Source organism: Rhinopithecus roxellana, chromosome 2 (assembly GCF_007565055.1).
Source record: "Rhinopithecus roxellana isolate Shanxi Qingling chromosome 2, ASM756505v1, whole genome shotgun sequence".
NCBI lineage: Eukaryota > Metazoa > Chordata > Mammalia > Primates > Cercopithecidae > Rhinopithecus > Rhinopithecus roxellana.
Window position 1 is genome coordinate 55465325 of NC_044550.1, and position 13932 is coordinate 55479256.

At 33.1% G+C, this 13932-nt stretch overlaps 1 protein-coding gene and 1 pseudogene across 2 annotated transcripts in view; both read left to right on the forward strand.

The window, feature by feature from the left end:
• Positions 1-13932, forward strand: part of ANTXR2 (ANTXR cell adhesion molecule 2) — a 157445-nt gene that overhangs the window by 16044 nt on the left and 127469 nt on the right. For both annotated transcript variants that reach the window (XM_030916282.1, XM_010354122.2), the window contains exons 4-7: positions 1489-1570; positions 2044-2151; positions 2299-2367; positions 3162-3242. In XM_030916282.1, the coding sequence (XP_030772142.1) occupies positions 1489-1570; positions 2044-2151; positions 2299-2367; positions 3162-3242 (340 nt within the window). The remainder of the gene's footprint in view (positions 1-1488; positions 1571-2043; positions 2152-2298; positions 2368-3161; positions 3243-13932) is intronic.
• LOC115896303 lies at positions 318-421 on the forward strand (annotated as a pseudogene).

The window sequence follows — 13932 nt, forward strand, 5'->3', positions numbered from 1 at the left end:
AGAAGTTACTTTTAAAGCATGTATAAGGCTCTGGTAAACGGATTATTTATTTCAATTATTTGAAACACAATATTGCCACATGACAAAATGTTTTGAATTTTTTCGACATTTTGTAACAGCATGTAATATAAACGTATACACACATATACCTATACATATAAAATGTTGTGGATGGCCCTAGTAAGTTCCTTGATGTTAAGATGATACTTCTTATACTTAATCTCCTTCATCTGTCATCCTCAGTGAGTACCCTTCATGTGTTATTTAAAATTTTATAATTCAGTTTATCATTTCAAGAATTTTAAAATGCACTTCTTATCACTTCTCAGCCTTTTGGCTAAGATCAAGTGTAGTATCCATTCTCACAAGTTTAAAAAGGCATTTTTTTTTTTTTTTTTTTTGCTTATATTGAAAAAGTCTTAAAACAGTATCTTCAGATCTTTTCTGATCTTTTAAATTGATTATAAAACAAGTTTTGAATTTAGTTTGGATAATTTTGCCACATTATTTTACTTATCTCTTAAGATAAGTGGTTTTATTTATTTTCGAGGAGGTTTCAAATCTGTATTTTAAAAACTCTAAAAATTGGGTCTTCCCTTAACTCATACACATAAAATAGCTCTTAATAATATTGTAGTCATACCCCACTTGGACAAACTCAGTTGGGATAGTGAATTAGTCATGATGAAAGAAATTATTCTATAGCTTTTAGTTGTTTTCATTCATAGTGTCTATTCCAATAATTTCGTTCATGAAAGAAATTATTCTATAGTTTTGGATTGTTTTCATTCATAGTGTCTCTTCCAAGAATTCATTACCTTCTAATTCATCCATCTATCCATGCATTCATCCATCTATCTGTCCATCAACTTATTTTTTCATTCATTCATGAAATATGTATTAAGTACCTACTGTGTTCAAGGGAATGTGCAGGTGTCTGTGTGGGTGAGAAGGTATCACAAAAGCAGATAAATCATGAGACCTGCGACTCCGGGAGACAGTAAGAAAAAATGTTAATTTCTGTAAGTAAGGGCTAAATAATGTGCTTTAGCAATTCGCAGATAACAAGGAAAATTTCCCACTTTTAGGGAGATGGAGTGAGTGTTTCAGAAATGCTTTGTCATTGAAGCTGAGCTACTCAATTCTTGTATTTTTGTGGATGAGGGAAGGTATGTTTTACTCCTTTTAGGAAAACAAGAGTGATTGAAGATATCTGATCTCAGCTCAGAAGGCCTAGAATATGCTAAGCTTTTTCAAGACATTGTTAGCACATCAGTGCCTATTTTTGGTAGATAATATACAGAAGTTATTAAATACTTACTAAAATGACAAAAAGTATAGGAAGTTGTCTGCCTTCAAAGCCCATGTTCTTTCCTCTGCTTCCTACTGAAGAAAACTTAGTTAACAATACTGCCATGTTTTCCAAGAAGTGTTTATTGTTATCTTTGCTCTTTGCTCATTTTTTCTTATGTTTAATATTACTTTCAGAGGCAAAATCAGTAAAGGCTTGGAGGATTTAAAACATGTTAATCCAGTAGGAGAGACATATATCCATGAAGGACTAAAGCTAGTAAGTTCTTTTATATTTGTAAGTATGGGAGAGAATGCTTTCTTATTCTGTGGTGAAATATGACCCTCTAGCAAAGCTCAATAACCTCATTACATATTTATCTTAAAGTTTTTAAAATGCTTTTAGTTGTTCTAGAGATGAGACAAGTAGAAAAAATTATTTACTCTGGTGATGAGAAAAACTAAGATGGCATTTTGCTTTTTAAGGAAGTTTCCATTTCCCTTGTGCTCTTGTGGTTATATTAAGATTAAGCAGTCACAGTTAAAAATCTATATAATTTAAACCCAATAGTAACTACTCTGTAATGTGAATATATGCATATTTCAAATAAAATAGTTAACACAAATTACCCTGTTTTAAAAGCTAGCCAGTAATATTTTGATTTTGTCAGACTTACAAATTCAGCTTGATGGAACATGCTGGTTAAAAGTTAAAATTAAATTGTGAGTTGGATAATTATTCTTCATTTTCAGGCGAATGAACAAATTCAGAAAGCAGGAGGCTTGAAAACCTCCAGTATCATAATTGCTCTGACAGATGGCAAGTTGGACGGTCTGGTGCCATCATATGCAGAGAAAGAGGTGAGTATTGAACTGAGACTGTTCTCTACACCCCGCTGTACATTGCTGTGTGTCTCAGAATGTATAGCTCGATATTTGAATAATTCACTTTCTCCCTCTCCCCTCTCTCTCTTTTTTTCTCTCTCTTTCCTTCCTCGATCTCCATAGGCAAAGATATCCAGGTCACTTGGGGCTAGTGTTTATTGTGTTGGTGTCCTTGATTTTGAACAAGCTCAGGTGAGTTACAAGAGATCTGCAAACTTTAATCTAAACCACATAATTGTCTTAAGGATAGTTTAACAAATTCTTTTCACTGATGACATTGTGACACTGGTCAATTGTTAAAGATTTTTTATAGAAGTGGCTGTAGGTTTTGAGTTCTACCTTAATAATGTAAGAATTTTAATAGGTTTTGTTACTGAAAATGAAAGTTTAAATCTCTCAATTGTTTGGTTTGGTAAACTAATATAAGATAAACATTTGGCCTGAAATGATACACATATTTCTTTTTAACTCAACTGATGAAATGTTATTATATATATATTATATAGTCATTCTAATGTTAGAATTTCTATTTTATTTAAAATTTGACTCTCAAGGTATGCAGGAATTTCAGAAGTCCATCTAATGGAAGTCTGATCATGTTTCTTACAAAACCATTTTTTTCTTGAGATTTGAGGGTTTATATATTTGAAAATGTTTCACTCACGAAGTTATTTTACATTTAAATTTTTGCATGAGCATGGCTTAGACTCCTGAGTCTTATGCTGTTGACAGCTATTAGAGTTCTGCACTGTTGTGAAATTGCACTTGGGGTCAACTTAAAGGTACTCTGACTGATCTCAATTCATTTTGTGGTAATACATTTAGAGTAACACTAGTATCATCACCTTCAATTCCCGGCCTTGAACACTGGTAAATTAATCCTGTGGAGTAATTTTTCAGATGAACATAACTGAAATGTAATGAAGCTTATAAATTGTTGTATGTATCAGCCATTCCTTAATCAAGTCTTCCTCTTCTTTCTAAAGCTTGAGAGAATTGCTGATTCCAAGGAGCAAGTTTTCCCTGTCAAAGGTGGATTTCAGGCTCTTAAAGGAATAATTAATTCTGTGAGTATTTCCCTGGGAGCAGGAAGGGCTCATAATTTTCTATATTTTTTTAAACTATAAGAAGTAATCTTAATATCCAGTGCAGGTGGTCATTATCTAGAGGAAAGAGGTTAAGAAAGAGATTTGTTTAGTATTGCAAAGAGTGTAATTCTAAAGATCTGAATTTTGTTTGTAACTGACATTTGGTATTAATTCTTGCATGTTGGGCTCTGTGAGACTGGGTTTGTGGTTTCAAGTTTAAGATTTTAAGTTTCAGACACGTTCACACTTTGATTATGGAGTTAACTGCCTTAATATCCTGAAAGTTTCATAGGTTTTATAGGAGAAATTTAAAATAAAAATTTGGAATGAAATGTGTGATAACTCCCTTCTCCAAATATAGTATCTGTTAATTATATCAGTCAGGCAACTTGAACTAGTGGCTATTTGACTGCATTTGTTGTTCTTTCCATTTAAATGATTAATAGTTTCACTAGAGCACATAATATTTCTGTTTGGAATTCAGTTGTGCTGTCTCTGGTGATCATTAGAATCTGGGCTATCCTAAACAGGGTTTGGGGAAGGAGAGTGATGAAATGCAAAGCAAAACTCCTGGGCTTTCATAGCTGAGGTTTATGTTTCATTTTACTGCCTTTTGCTACAAGCACTAGGAACATTTGCTATTAAGTATTTATGATATTTTGGTAAACACCATCCTAAAATGGAAGTGAATAATATATATTCTCCAAGCCAAAGCATTAAAAAAAATCTTTAGGGGAAAAATGTCAGTTTCTTCTAACATTTGGTTCTGGGATTTTAAATTTCTCTTTAGAGATCATGTTTTTTAGAAACACAAAGTAAGATTTATTGAATTTGTTTTTAGTAGCATGTAGGCTTTTAAAAAAATTAATGGAACTTTTCAGAGAAAACATAATTTGGTTCCATCACATATCCGTACGTCTTGTGGACAAACCAAATGTAAGTGCAGAATGGAACAGAGATTCAATTATTTTTGTAGTTTACATATATTGTTGTGTTTAGGTTTTCGGGAAAAATTGCAGTGTAAAAAATAGTAAATAATTTTATAGCTGAATTCAGGATAAGTAAAACTGATACAACTGTGATTTAAGTTTTAAAATACAGGATACAGTACTGACAAAGTAAAAAGGAGGATAATTTCACCCTCTAAATAAACAAATCAGTGGATTGTATTTTAAATAGAATTTTATTTTGCTCTGGGATTTGTAATGATTTTTATAGTTATACTGGGAAGGAGAAAGGACTTCTCTGGACTATTCCTTTGGAATTTATTTTTTTATATGTAAAAGGTTTAGCTCAGAATTACCCAGATGATGGATTAGGTTTCCAAAACTCTATCTTTATGGGTAATAACTATAGATTTCCCCTTCAAGGAATTAGTAGCTGAGTTCCAGAAGACATCGTATCATTGTTTTATTATGTTTGTTTGATACACTTAATTCTTCTATATTTATTAGGGAACCTTTAGAATGTCATTTCTAAGTATGGCCATTTTGCCTAAAGTTCTTGATGGACTTTAGCTTCAGTTATGTTGAAAGATTTTGCATGAAATTAGGAAAATTTGCATTATTTTAGCCACAATTTGCCAAGAAAATCTCTTGAGTGTTGTTTGGAGGGAAAACATGGGTATAGTTTTCATGTCGATACAGTTAAATTTCAGCTATGTGCTCACAAAGGGAAGAGTAAATTATTCTTAGAAAAGTCACCTTTTGGGGAAACCCTGTAGTATCTGGCAGAGTTGGCAGGTAGATAGAAGAAGCCATTACAGCCAAACCTGGTTTCATTAATGGTTGAGAGTTTTATCAATGTGATGATAGTTTGAGATTTTTGCCCACTTTGTAGAAATTAAAGGCAATGTAAGCTTTCATGTATCTTCAAGGGCAAAGATTGCTCCATCCCTCATAGTATACAAAAACTATAATTTTGCCTTAAATTTGAATTGTACTTTATAATTGCACAGTACCATCTGATTTTTAAAATATACATATTTGATCTTTAAAACCAATATAGTGTTTCTATCACAGGGTTAGGAGAGATAGAAGAGACTATACTCTGTTCTTTATGATTTATCAAGCTAATGGGTGAAATTATACTGTGGAATGTATTTATGTAAAGCTAAGTCAATAGAAGGAATAAAAAATAATTTTTTTCCAGCTAGTTGTTTTTAAAATACATCCAGTCTCATTGTCAGTGCATTAATTTGTTTGAAGTTAATCCTCGAAAAAAATCTACAACATGGTTTTCATTGTTTTGTTTGTTCTCTCTCCCCTCTAAAATCCAATGACCAAGATGGTCTGGTCCCCTTAATGTGTAAGATATCATATATTGTTAAGACATCATTTGTCTAGAATTAATTTCTTAATAGCAAAGATTAAGGAAGTTTTATTTTGGAGCCTTTCTTCATTGTGGTTAAAAATAAAGAAGAAACACTGTAGTAGTTCTGTCTTTTACAACTCAAAAATCAAGGGACTGAAAAAGGCCTTTGTTATGAATATCCTGCGTGTTAAAATTTTAATGCCTCCTTTAACATCTATTTGATTCAGAAAATCATTTTAAACATTCTGTTTTAATTTTGGGGAAAATGCATTGTTTTAGTATTGTTAGATTTCTATTCAGGCAAACAAGGTATGTAACATTTTGGGGGAATGTTGATGTAATTTCCAATCTTAGCTAGTTGCATATGAAGGTTTATAATTCAATATCTCAAGTATATGCTGGAAGAAAACATTTCTTCTTTTTCACCTTTTTTTTTTCAATGAGCTCATTCTTTCATTAGTTTTTTTACTGAGCCCTTACTATTCTTAAGGCATTGTGCTAAGGTTAGAAGAAGGGATGTAAACTTAAATAAGATATATTCTCTCTAAAGGGGCGTGAAATTAATGATTATTTGAGGTTTGGAGTGTGGCAGTCCCCTGAAAGATTTACAAAGTGTTGTGGACATTTAGAGGAGGAAAATTTCAGAGAGTCACCCTAGGGGATAAAAAATAATCTTATAACGCAATTGGTGTTGAATGCCAATGTGACTGTAGTGTAACGTGACATAAAGACAGGATAGGTTTAGTTATACGAAGTTATGGGAGGCCTTTCATTGTGAAATTTGAACTTGACTCTGACAATTGGGATAGACTTAATCAGAAACAAAGAGCACAGAACTTCAAGAACTATCTGGGCTGAGTAGCTGAGGTGTAGACTGAAGTGTGGTTCGACTAGGATCATAGAGGGTATGGGGGACAAACATTGACAGGTCTCCTGGATCCAGATTATGGAGACTTTCACATACTTGTTTTGAGAATAGGCTCTTATTTCATAAATAAGTAGGAAATTATGGAAGATTAGTTTAGAGCATGGGATTTATATAATGGCCATGCAGGTTTAGGAAGAGTACTCTTATAATAATGTACAAGATGATTTGGAAGATGATGATGTGTTATAAGTCTTTTGCCGTTATCCTGTGAGACACAGTGAAAGGAAGCCCAACGTAGTGGAGACAAAATGAAGTTGGGAGTAGGAAAACCTGGGTGTGAATTCCAACTCTGTCTCGCCAGGTAACCTGGGGTATGTCCTGTAATGTAATTTCTCTGAGTTTTAAAACCCTTAGTCAAATGGGAATAGTGATTTCCATTTCATTGTTTTGTTTTTTAAATTAAATGAGGTAACAATTGAGAATGACCTAAGTCAGAAGGGCTTGGCTTTAAAACATTTGGTAGAAAGCTAGGCATGGCAGGAAACTAACCCGGGGCTAGTGATGGGGCTCCTGATCCTTCTTTAGAGCAGTCCACTGAGAGACCTGACCCCTAGTCTACTTGAATAAAGTCTTAGGTACAAAAGGACATGGCACTGACATGTAAAAGGATCAAATTTAGCATGTGAGTCATGACAGCAAGGATTTTTAGATAGTGTAGCACACAAAGTCAAGCATGTGGATGTGCTCTGGTACTAAATCCTCAAGCCTTAGGATCAGGACCTAGCCAATAACTTGGAAACAAAATTCAGTATTCCCACGACAAAAGCTATGTAGAATTTCTGGACCCCACATTCAGAGGAGAGACACAATTCCTGTGGTGGGACTTACAGTACTAATTAGAAATTCAGAGAAGAAACTCAGTAGTCTTGAAAGAAACAATGGATCATCATAGTTCCTTAGGGATTATTCTTGGCACTGGGATCCTGTCTTTCGCAATGAAACTAGGTCAAGGATCATGAGGGAAGCACCTAATAACCTCTTTATTCTGGCAAGAATCATGTCAGGAACAGGGTGGGGCTAAACCTCCAGGTATAAAATCTTTGACTGTTGTTGAGCTGGGCTCTGAGGGACATGACAAATGTTAGCTGTCAAATGTTAGTTGTTACTATTAGTATGGGCAGTGAAACTGGAAGTAAAACGTTAAATCTGGGAAGTATTAAAATATTAGTAGGACTTGAGAGCTCACTTGCTATAGGGTTCGAGAGAGAGAGAGGAGTCAAAATTAACTTGTGCATTCTGTCCCTGACTAAGATGAATGATTGAGAATAGTTAGAGTGAAAACTGTTTTTACACAGGGGCAATCAGGTTATTGTACAAAATGGAAGAAGGCATAGGGCAGAGAGAGAAGTTGATTTGAGCTTGAAAACAAAAGCCCAGTGGGGGATATCCTTTAGGGAGTTAGAGGCCAGGTGGAATAGAAAGGTTAGAAAACCTTAGGACTGAGTCATTTTGCTTCCTCTTTTTCCTTCTCCCCGTCCATTGTCCACAGACACAAGCACATATATATTCTATTTTCCACTTTTCACTTCAGATTATCTTTAAAAACTTGGAATATTAAATTATTTTTGTGTTCTTGGAAAGGTGATTGCATGGTTTATATTTGAAAATGAGATTTTATTTGAGCTAGTAAAGGTCAGACTGAGATGTGAGTACCCTGTGGGTTGTAGTTCAATGTTTCATAATGCAGAATGTGGAAGAAAACATTAAAAGTAAAAGAAAACCACAGATTGGTGAATAATATGGAAAGAATAAAAATCAAAATTTTCTGTGCTTTCCTCCCCTTTTGTAAAAACAGGACCGTGGCATGTTTGACTATTTGGAATTATTCCCGCATTTTTTTTTTTTTTGTAAGAATACCTCAGAAAATATTAAGCAGAAAGAGATAAATCAGTTGTGAAGCATGTTTCATAAATAACCTTGGTTCAGAAGAATTGAGAACACTTCATCTTAGGTGATGGTAGTTAATGCCAGAGTTTCTAAGTTTTTAATGGGAAAGTATACAAGCAGACATAGGAAGGGAACGATCATCCATACATTTAGGACATTTAAATAAAACTCAATTAGATAGTTTCTAAAGGGAAAAGTGAAATTTCAAAAAGTAGCTTCATTCATAGTGCTGGAGATATAAGCTTCATTTCACTTTTGGAATGAAATTGTTTTCTCAGTAATTTCTGTTGTTGTTTGTTCTTAGAAAAATATCTAAAAAGAAAAGTGTCTAACACTATATTTTAATGGAATGAGAAGATATTGCAAACACATACTCTCTTAAGGCCAATCATTTTCATAGAAGAGAGTACCTAATAAACATGCTGATAATACCTTAGCTTAAGTGACTTTAGCACACCCTGCTATGAATGTTGATCACTTAGTTGTGAAAACTTCTATTTGTAAAATCATGGTTTGATGAAAAACCCAAAGTCTGAGCAACTATAAAGATACATTCATAGGAAAAACAAAACTGGTAGGCCTTACTCAAAACTGGAAAACGGATTCAGGACTCCTGTTGAAAAGGACTGGCCATAATGTAAGAATAACTGTACATCAGATTATTCTAGGCTTCTCCTTGTCCAAGGATCATTAGTGCTGAATGTAGATGAGGTGTTTCATCATAATAGCTTTCACATTAATTGTATGAAGGTTGAAACGGTATTGCCCCAACTCCTGTTTTTTCTTTTTTTTGTTTTTTGTTTTTTTTTCACCTAATGCTTAATATAGTGTTGGGTAAGTAGTCATTGCTTAATTCATAGCTTAATTCATATTTCTGAATTATAAATAAATACAATCTCTGCAAGTTTTAAAAAATATTCTTATATTTTTGTAATATAGTTATGGTATATTGGAGCATTAAAAATTAACCTCTGATTCCATATGCATTAGATAAATAAATAAAATGAATGAATAAAAATCTATGCAAGTTCTTAAAAGGGTTTTTATATTTTTCTAATGTAGTTATGGTATATTTGAACATTAGATAACTAACCTCTGATTTCATATAAATTTGATTTCATCCTCATATTTGTGTTTCACTGTATTAAGACTCTTTTGATTTCCCATGACAAGAACTCAGTTAATACTAGTTTAAGGAAAAGAAAAAAAGAATGTTACTGGCCTGTAACTAGGTGGTCCAGAGAGGGAAATTACCTCAGGTACAGCTGGATCCAGGGAATCAATCATGTTGTTAGGGTCTTCTCTCTTGGTAAGTTTTGCCTATGTTTCTGTTTGCCTCATTCCTTGTTTAGATGAATGGTGGTGAACTGTAATTGCAAAAGGAGGCTTACCTGGTCCTCAGCAACTACATTGGAAAGTGAGGGGTGTTGTCTCTGCATCAGCATATAGGGTCCCAGATAAGAACTCTAATAGATTCAGTTGAGTCATGAGCTCATTCCTGTACCAGTTCTGTTGGGGGCAAGGGAGAGAGGAAGAAGAAGGTACTATGATTCACAGCCTCACTAGGACCACATGGAGTGGAAAACAGTTTCCCAAATAGAAAGGGGCATTATTCATAGAAGTGTAGGGGTGCAAAAGTGTCCAGGGTAGGAACAAAAACATCAGTAGCGATGACAGCTCGCTATATTCAAATACATTTAAAATATTTTGACATGTATTCTAAGAAGACACCTCATTCCTTCTAAATCCCACTTGAAAATAAACACAGAAAGTTTCCTTTAAATTATTCATTTTATTAACTGATCTTATTTTGGCCTCTACTGTCCAAAGCTGTATTTGTATTTGCTTGAAAATGTTCCCCAATCATATTATTCTTTCCTTTTTTAAAAAAATGTGGTTGGGATTGTAGTTTAAGAAAATCAAATCCACTTTGAATAAATAAGTACAGCTTTGTGATAGTTTGTGAGAAAATTAAACTAAACTGATGACATTTGGCTACACAGATAAAATTAAATTCCAAATGTTAATTTCTTAATATTAACCTGTTGGACTATAAAAGGAGATGTCCTATAGAGGCTTACCTGCTCTTAAAAGCAGATTCAATTGAATGGAAGGAAATTGAAAAAGTGGAGAAAATGGTTAGTATTTGTGACCAAATGTACCATTTGGTGTACATTATAATGAGGGAAAGTGTATAATTTCTCAATTATACTTCATTTTCCCCAAATATAATAATTCTCAGTTTATTCAGAAGCATTTGTTGGGTATTGGGCTGTGTTCAAGACACTTTTCTGTGTTTTGTGTTACCAAAATGGATATGGCCCCCAGACTTTTCAGAGCTTACAATTTTTGGGATGTGTGTTTGGAAAATTAATAGAATAATTAATAAAACTTTTTTTCTATTATTGTTGCATAGGGGAACATTTAATTTGTCATCCTGGATTTCTGAAAAATCATATGCAATAAATATAGACTTAGACTGCTTGGCAGATATACTTCTTGTCTTAGTAAAACAAGAAAGTGGACAAATAGGGCTAATAAACATTATAAAATAATGTTTGCATCAGAGTGAAAATTATGCCGCGAACCAATTTCTTGAAATTCTGAAATAGTCCATTTATTATTATTTTATCTTATAAACTCAAGGCATTTTTTATAGGAAGCTTATTTATGTTCTAAGCTATAGCATTAATGGATTATTTTGAGTTTGTGGTGACCAAAGACAACAGCAACAACAACAAAACCAAAAAGTAGAGGCAGATAAACTTGTTTCCAATCACAACCTATCCATTTTTGGCACTCTTTTCTATATTGTAATGAAAGAACAAGACTACTAATATGATTTATTTTAAATATTAGAATTGTGAGATGTGGAAGAAACTAAATTTTTAAAAAAGATTTATTATATGGGGGTATGTTCATTGACAGTGTAATCAGAACTATCCATCTGTTTTGTTTGGAGCTCAGAAGAGTAAAAGACGATGATTATGATTTACCTTCTTCCACAGATCTCTTAGGGTAAAAGTTTGCTTAGAAATTTGTCATGTGTGCTTTTATTACTTGCTTACTTGCAGGGCAGAAGAGAATCCATATTTAGAAACTGGTCAGAGTGTTGTGTGCTGTATTGAACAACTGATATTTTGAAGCTCTAAGCATTTTTAAGGAATGAACTCAACCAAAACATGTGATTATAAAATAGCAATTGTTCTTAGTTGAAGCATTACCTCTTAGAGAAAAATGTATTTGCCTGGGATGTTTGAAAGCCATAGAAAAAAAAATAAAAATCACACATCTGAATATTAAAAGATAAAAAGGAAACAAGACAAAAGGATGAGAAACACGTTTCCAGTTGTTTTTGCTACTTATTTTATGCAATTAGATGTCTGATTACAAAAGTTTCATTTTGTTGGTACTTTAAAACTAATACTTTTCATATATTTTTCCCTGGTTTAAACTTGAAATCTTTTGTATTGGGGATGAATCCTGTAGTGTTTAAAGCTGCTCAATGAGTCAGAAAAATAAAACCTTGCTTTTTTAGACTTTATTACCCTTAGCAATATTTTCTGACATGCTGTGGGTCATGGAAATTGGCAGTTTCTGTCTGTTAAGGCCACACCTAGAACACTTGTAAATTATCTGTGAGGATCGGTTGCCAATGATGTTACAGATCCAAAATCAGTGTCAAAAAAATCATGGCTGAGATGAATATTTAGAAGTTTTAATAGATTTGTAAAAATTTTGGAGAAGTTTAGGTAGCATATGTGAATGTATATATAAAGAAATAATCTATTTTGGGGAGGAAAAAGCCTTACTATTTAGAGTTGATCTTAAAAAAAGTTATTACAGAGGAAATTAGTTAATGGGATTTAATACCCTTTTTCTCATTTTATATATTCTACCTAAAATAAGACTTAAAAAAAAAAAGATAACACATATCTTAAGTTTGTTTCTTATCATGTTGTTTTTGTTTTCATTATTTTTGCATCTGGTCCGATATGCCTTATAGGTACTATTAATTGCCAAAATTTGAATTTATCCAAATAATATTTTTTCATTTTGCATAACTGAAAATGTGATTTGATTAATTCAAATAGCTTCTCAGTAAGCTCTGTATCTTTTTACATGCATAATTCTTAGTGTTATATGCCCTGTTTTTTATCTTATAGTCTAATGGCCATGCTTCTTATTAAAAAGTTTTGCATTTACTTTTTAATTAAATAGAATAAACATTCATTGAGCAGCTGCTATTCATAAGATATTGTGCTATATACTTTTTATATTAGATTGAATTTTGAATATGTAGTATTATTCATTTTAAAAGTTTTTATTTCATTCTTCTGGAATGGGTTGCATTCTCTTTTCCAGATATAGTATTCTTCCTGTTGCCACTTAGAAATTAGAAAAAAAACATATGGATTTTAAAATATGTCTAGGCTTATGTTAATTGTCAGAAGTGTTTTTGTTATGGTGAAGCTGGATGGTTGATCTTCTAAGGTCTAGCTCCTAGATTTTTATCTCAAATTCAACATAAACTTCAAAGACAACATAACATTTTGATTTTATCTTCCCATCTTAATTTATTGCATGATAAATTATTATCTTGGATCGACACCAATAACAACTCTCCATAAATCCCGTATTTAAATACCAGAAGGAAAGGCCACAGCTATATCCATTGTGTATGTTTTTCAGGCCATGGTATTGCTTTTATTACTTCTTACATGTCCTACATTTGTTATTATAGCATGTGTCTATTATGTAAACATATTCAGGAACTTACAAGATCTCAATCAAGGTATGATTCCACATGAATCCTCTAAGAAAGAAGTAATTAAGTCAAGGTTCTCACAAAACTCATGCCTTCTGATGATTTCTGGTTAGTTTTGCTATGGATGTTTCCTTGATAATACTAGCAGTTTGTCTTTACCATCAGTTATTATTCAGTAGTTATAAAAACTTGATTGTAACCATATAGACAAGCAAGATAAGAAAATTCTTTGTAACCAGTTGGATTCTTGGCGTATTTGTCCCTCTGACTGAGCATTGGTTCTCAACCCCCAGCAAACCTTGCCAATTCTGATTCTAGAGTGAATTTCTGCTTCTTGTCACGTAGAAAGGAGATTTGGCCTATGGTGAAACCATGCAAACTGACTGTATTACACTAGATATAGACTTGATGCAAATTAATTTGGGACATTCCTAGAGTGTCCAGGCTTAAACACTGTTCTGATGCTTCATTCAAGTTGGGCTTCAGAGAAGAGACAACAGTAGAATCTACTTTCATCTGCTGCCAAACGTCTATAATCTCAAGGAGGCCAGCAGGCAGGGCAGTCACAGCGGACTCTTAAGGCTGGATCTGGACTTGCTGCTAACTGAAAACGAACCCAGAGGGATACATAAGCAACTTTATCTTATCCTACACTTCTCCCTTGCCAAACAGAAAAATGCCATGAAATTAGTTAGCAGTGTTCACCGAACTATTGAGAGTATTTTGCTTATGTGAATTGTAAAAATAATGCATCAAAATTTTATATGATCAGT